The following is a 6,206-nucleotide window of genomic DNA, read 5'->3' on the forward strand; positions in this document are numbered from 1 at the left end:
TCACGGTTCTTCCTTGTTTTTCAGAAATCTGTGGTCCACAGTCGGCAGTTTCCATTCAGATTCCTTAATGCTCACGATTCTATCGATAAACTTGAGGCCCAACTCAGAAATAAAGGTATTCTTTCTCTCCTGATTGCCGTTTCCCTCGCCAGCCCTAAGGATAGGGCTTAGAATACTGAGCTAACAGAAGTTGCCTGATGTGGGTATTTTCCTGTCACACACAGCATTGCCCTTCCCTTCCAATACAACGCTGATGAGGCGAGTGATCAGAAACCCAAGAACTATCCGGAGGCCGTCTGTTCGGAATTACCTATGCGCCTTGACGCGTCGGCAGCTTCGGGCGGCCATGACCATACCTGTGATGTACGAGCAGCTGAAGCGGGAGAAGCTGAGGCTGCACAAGGCCAGGTCTGTGCTGGCCAGCTGGGGGGAACTCGGGGACAGGCTGAGGAGCTGTCTGGGGACCGGCGTTCCGTGCTGCAGGCCCACTGGGTTCCTGTCACTTTTACACGACAACCCAGTCGCTAGAACTTACATTGAACTTCGTTCTATGAAAATTACAAAACCCAAACTTTTCCAGCTTCCTCTCTGTTGCTTGAGACAATCTCATTGGCTCAGATGGACTGTGTATCATCTCTTGCTGCATGCTGAGTTAGAAGTCAGTGAGAACCACCTGATGCGGGTTGTGGGGAGTTGGGAGCTTGACCTTGGGTCTTTAGCAAGAGCAGTCAGTACACACTTTTAGTCATGAGCCATCTCTCTAGCTGGAGACAGAGTCTCTTGATGTGGACTAGGCTGGCCTTGACCTTGTGTCAACTGGTCTCAGGTGTGCAGCCTCCTGCCTCAGACTCCTTAGTACTGAGATCACAGTTGTGTGCCAGCAGGTTCAGCCAAACTCCTTGGTGTAGTTGATGACTTTTTCATTGACGATTTTGCCTTAGCCAAACTGTGCTATTGGCAGTTGGAGAATGAGTTTTCTGTCATTCTGTTGTATTTATTACCTGGAAATCTAGCACTGGGAGGTGGAGCCCAAGGATCAGCAATATAAGGGCCATCTGGTCTAGATGAGAGCTCATCTAGAAAATAAAACCTCCATGGCTAGAGTGACGGATGGCTCAGTGGGTAGGAACATACCCCACAGAGCAGGGAACCCCGCAGGAAAAGAAGCAGAAAGAGTGTAAGGGTCAGAGAACATGGAGCACACCAAGAAAACAAGGCCTTCTGAATCAACGTGAGCACAGCTCTCTGAACTCCCAGAGACCGAGGCAGCCCGCACAGGGCCTGCACAGGTCTGCACCAGGTCCTCTGTGATTACATTTTGGTTCTAGCTTAGTGTTTTTGTGGGATTCCTGAGTGTGTGAACAGGTGGGTCTCTGGTTCTTGCACCTTTTCTTAGGCTGTTTCCCTTCTGTCTGTCTTGTGCAACTTTGGTGAGTTAGTTCTTGTTTCATCTTATATTTTATTTTCTCATTGTCTCTTAGAAGCCTGTTCTTTAACAGACAGAAAGGGAATGGATCTGGAGGGAAGGGAGGTGGACAGGACCTGGGAAGAGTGGAGGCAGGGGAAACCATAGTTATATTATGTGAAAAAATAATTCATTTTTAATAAAAGGAAACAACAAAACAACAGCGGAATCAAACTACAAATAAAAATTTTAAAGAAAAGAACAGTGGATGCTTTTCAGAAAATCTGGGTTTGAAGTTGGGTGGTGGTGGCGCACGCCTTTAATCCCAGCACTCAGGAGGCAGAGGTAGGTGGATCTCTGTGAGTTTGAGGCCAGCCTGGTCTACAGAGTGAGTTCCAGGACAACATAGGAAAGAAAAGAAAGGAAAGGAAACAAAGAAAGAAGAAAAAGAAAATCTGGGTTTGAACCTCACCCACCATGTGGTAGCTCACAGCTGTCTTTAGGTCCGTCCTCAGGGGATCCGGTACCATTTCCCAGCCTCTGCAGACTTTGCACATAGGTAGTGCACAGACATACGTGTATGCAAAGCACTCATCCACACAAAATAGTAAAATGATTTTGAAAAATTAATGCCCCCTAATAAAGTTGTAGCAGTTAAGCCGTGTCTCTTGAAGCAAGTACAGCTGAGCGTGACAGGTGATTTCAGCAATGGCTCCCAGTCCTGGGGAGAAGAGGGACTTCTGTGGCAGCCGTGGAGGCGTGGAGGCGGGCGAGGAAGGACGGGCGGTGCTGGGAGAGGGAGAGAGCGCTGCACATTGTCTTTCCATCTGTTTCAGAGCTCCAGGCCGACAGATGAGCTGCTGAGCCCCGTGTCTGTGTCTTTTCTTGCTGTAGGCGGTGGAATTGTGATGTTCAGTTGCTGGAGCGGTATCGCCAGGCCCTGGAAACGGCTGTCAACCTCTCCGTGAAGCACAACCTAGCCCCACTACCAGGCCGGACCCTCTTGGTCTATCTCACAGATGCAAACGCTAACAGGCTCTGTCCCAAGAGTCACTCACAAGGGGTAAATAAAAAACCAACCAACCAACCAAACAAACAAACAAACAAACAACATCTTCCACGGGGCTGGCAGGATGCAGGGACTTGAGAGATCTGGTTTCCCTCTGGTTCTCCGAGAGCCACACAGGCTGAAAGAATTGGCGTGGATTTGCTTCCAAGTGCCAGTTCTTGGTTCCCTGGGACAATTTTAGTCAGTCTTGCTTAGGCCTCATAATGCTAGCATTCAAGTTCGACTGGCTAAGAATGGTCTCTAAATTCTGTCACATGTGTATCGAATTCACTTTGCTGTTTCCCGGTATTGATTTGGGCAGGGATTCTGACGGCCTCCTGCTCCCCGCATGTCGGTTCTCCCAGAGGGCTATTGAAGCTGGTGTCTCCTGAGAGACACCCACACTCCGTTCCCCATTTCTCCAAACCAGGAGTTTGGCTTCAAAAGCTGGCTATGCAAGCGTGGGTTCTAAAGTTCGATTTCATGACGATGCTTTGCCCCGCCAGCCTCCCCTGAACTATGTGCTGCTGTTGATTGGGATGATGGTGGCTCGGGCAGAGCAGGCGACTGTCTTGTTGTGTGGAAGAGGAGCCATGAAGATACCGGTCCTTGAGACAGACGAAGGTATCCTGAAAACCGCCATCAAACTCCAGGCTCAAGTCCAGGTCAGAAACGCACCTCCACTACCCAGAAACGAGCCAATGACCCAAGCCCAAGAGCGTTTCAGATAGTCAGGGAGCCGGGTGCCAGAGTGAGTGCCTTCGACCCAGCGCTCAGAGAGCCGGAGCAGCAGCAGGATAATGGCAAGCGTGAGGCCAGCCTGGGATGCGTAGCTGTTTCTGGGCATATATGCTGGGCATGGTGGCACACGCCTTTAATCCAGCACTTGAGAAGCAGAGGCAGGCTGATCTCTGTGAGTTCAATGCCAGCCTGATCTATATAGTGAGTTCCAGACTAGTCAGGACTACGTAGAGAGACCCTGTCTCGGCAAAGAAAGAGTAAAAAGAATCACAGCTATACATAACTTTGAAGACTTCTCAAACAAATCGACACTACTTTTTTAAAAAAAAAATACTAATTATATTAGTCTGTCATTGCCACAATGAAATGCTGGAGGCAAGCTCACTTTATAGAGGGAAGATGTTTATCTTCTCCTTGGCTGACTCCAGTGAGGATCTCATGGCACTCAGGGGTGTGGAAAATACCTGTGGAAGGAAAGGGCTGCATCCTGAAACACACTAGAGAGGAAGCTATGGTTCAGGTTCAGGTTTTCACAACCATCTTTGCAGGAGCTCAGAGATGATACCTCAGATACCATGAGGCCATCTCTCTGGGCCTCACCTGCCAATACCGTGGCCCAGAGATCCCAATTCCGTGGGATCAGATTCCAGCACATGAGCACTGACACCTTGGGCACGACCTTCTAACCCAGGTTTCTTTCCATCAGGAATTGAAGGAAAACAATGATTGGTCCGTGTACACTTTTGAGAAGTACTTGCTGTCTCTGGCTGTCCAGAGGACCCCCGTGAGTCCTGCTCAGTTCCCATGAAACTCTTCCTCCACAACCTGTTCTTCATGTTTGTCGTCTTCCACACCTCATCCTCCTGCCTCCACCTCCCCAGTGCGGTTACAGATAGCTGTCTGGTTGCTTCTCAGTTCCTGACCCTTCAACACGACATTTCATATTCTGGAGTGTTCTCATCGGCTCGCTGCTCAGTGTAGTCCCTCAGACAGGGTTGTGCTGATAAAGCTTTAATGATAGAGGGTTGTTTAACAATGGTTCCCATAGCGTAAATTGTTCAGCTGCCCTGCACTGTGTCGTTACATACAGAGCTGCACAGAAATGCTCAGCTGGTTGTCGTTGCAGTGAATCCACAGAACCGAGATAATAGCGAAATGTAGTGAGGTAATTAGGCAATGCATTTTGAGAATGTAAATAACAGACATATTGTATGCCGAGGATCGGAGTCTGGGCAAGTGCTTAACCTTGAACTGTACTCACAGCCCTTTATTTATCAAACTGAACGCTTAAAACGGCCATGTCGACTGGACAAGGAGAGAGAGGACGTACTTAGCTTAGTATGCTCAAGGCCCACACCAATAAATATAAAATAGCCAAGCTTAAGAACAGACTCTCAGTGTGTATGATGGCATACACCTTTAATCCCAGCAGAGGCAGGAGGATCTCTGTGAGTTCAAGGCTGCTCTACACAGTGAGCTCCAAGACAGCCAAGGCTACATAGAAAGACCCTGTCTCAGAAAAACAAAACAAAAACCCCAAACCAAGCAGACAAAACTGGCTCACAAAATGAGCAGTCGTCTCTCCTGAGCTCGAATGAGCTACAGAACGCTGCCCACCCCCTCTTTATTTTCTTGCCATCCCTGCTGTCCTTACTCTGTCGCTACCCTAAGCTGGGGTGCAGCGGTGTCCCTCCTAAGCTGTTTCCTTTCCCCTTTGCTCTTTAGACATCTTGCTGCTCTGAGCCTCTAGCCTCGTTCCCGGGTCTCAGCATCCTCTTCTCATCTTACAGGTTGACAGGGTCATCCTGTTTGGTGGAACAATGGATACCGATGTGCTGAATGCAGCCAAAGAGATGATCTGGCAGCATGTGAATCCCAAGTGCCTCTTCGTTGGTGTCCTCCTACAGAAGACACAGTACATGTAAGGACGCCGCTCGTTCTTGTCCAGTGTCTGCAGGCAGTGATCCGTAGTGTCTGTCTCTCCTCCAAAGTCTCACTTGATACTTCCCGTCTCTTGTCTTCTTGCTTTATGAGTCTACAGAACTGGAGTTTCTAGGACCTTCTTTGAAGTCGTTTTACCCCTTTGTGCTATTGGAAGCTGGACCCAGAGCTTTGACACATAATTCTATTGGAGACAAGATTGGGTGCCCTTAATGATTATGGCTATAGGTCACAAATCTATTATACAGAGATGAAGTGTATATCTTAAGGTATTGGGAAACAGTCTAGGTGTGTAGCCGAGGTTGGTCTTGAGCTTACTATCTTCCTGTCTTCGTAGGGCAGGTACTGGGATTGCAGGTGTAAGCCACCACACCTGGTTCCAGGCATCTATCTTGGTATTTAGTGACTGTGTCTTCTTTTCCCAGCTCACCAAACTTGAATCCCAATGATGTGACCCTCTCAGGCTGCACTGATGGAATACTGAAGTGAGTACAGAGTGGGCTCGGGGCAGATGCCAGGGCTTGTCAGCAACACCGTGACAGCGACTCCAGCCTTCGCTGACTTACGCCTGCACAGTCTCCTGGCTAGGGAGTGCTCTGCGAGACACTCAGTGAGAGGGAGGAAGAGCTGGTTAAGAGCACTGCTCTTGCAGAGGGCATAGGTTTGGTTCCCAGTCCCCATTCCAGGTGGTTCATAACATCCGAAACTCCAGCTCCAGAGGGATCCAGTAGCTGCCTGCAGCTCGAGGAGGTTTGAAGCCTCTGGTCTCTATGGACACTACATTTATGCTTACACACCCATACACACCCATACACACACACACACACACACACATAAAATTTTTCTTAAAAAATGAGATATTTCCAGTTTTCTATTTTATTTTATGTTTGAATTTTTGTCACTCATAGCCTTATTTATTTCCTTGTTTTTTTTAGCTTTTGAAATTAAATTATAATTGTATCACTTTCCCCTTCTCTTTTATTTCTCCAACTCCTCCCATGTCCTGCTCTTCTTGCTTCCTCTAAAATTCATAGTCTCTTTTTCTTTGTTATTCATACACCCACACCCCCC

At 48.2% G+C, this 6,206-nt stretch overlaps 1 protein-coding gene across 3 annotated transcripts in view; it reads left to right on the plus strand.

Annotated features, from left to right (window-relative positions):
* Tep1 (telomerase associated protein 1) overlaps positions 1-6,206 on the plus strand; it is a 43,384-nt gene that overhangs the window by 11,969 nt on the left and 25,209 nt on the right. For all 3 annotated transcript variants that reach the window (XM_005371000.3, XM_026777939.1, XM_026777938.1), the window contains 7 exons: positions 25-115; positions 225-408; positions 2,300-2,468; positions 2,960-3,118; positions 3,901-3,978; positions 4,985-5,115; positions 5,561-5,620. In XM_005371000.3, coding sequence (XP_005371057.1) covers positions 25-115; positions 225-408; positions 2,300-2,468; positions 2,960-3,118; positions 3,901-3,978; positions 4,985-5,115; positions 5,561-5,620 — 872 coding nt within the window. The remainder of the gene's footprint in view (positions 1-24; positions 116-224; positions 409-2,299; positions 2,469-2,959; positions 3,119-3,900; positions 3,979-4,984; positions 5,116-5,560; positions 5,621-6,206) is intronic.

The sequence above is a fragment of the Microtus ochrogaster genome, unplaced genomic scaffold, assembly GCF_000317375.1.
Source record: "Microtus ochrogaster isolate Prairie Vole_2 unplaced genomic scaffold, MicOch1.0 UNK91, whole genome shotgun sequence".
NCBI classification, from domain to species: Eukaryota; Metazoa; Chordata; class Mammalia; order Rodentia; family Cricetidae; genus Microtus; species Microtus ochrogaster.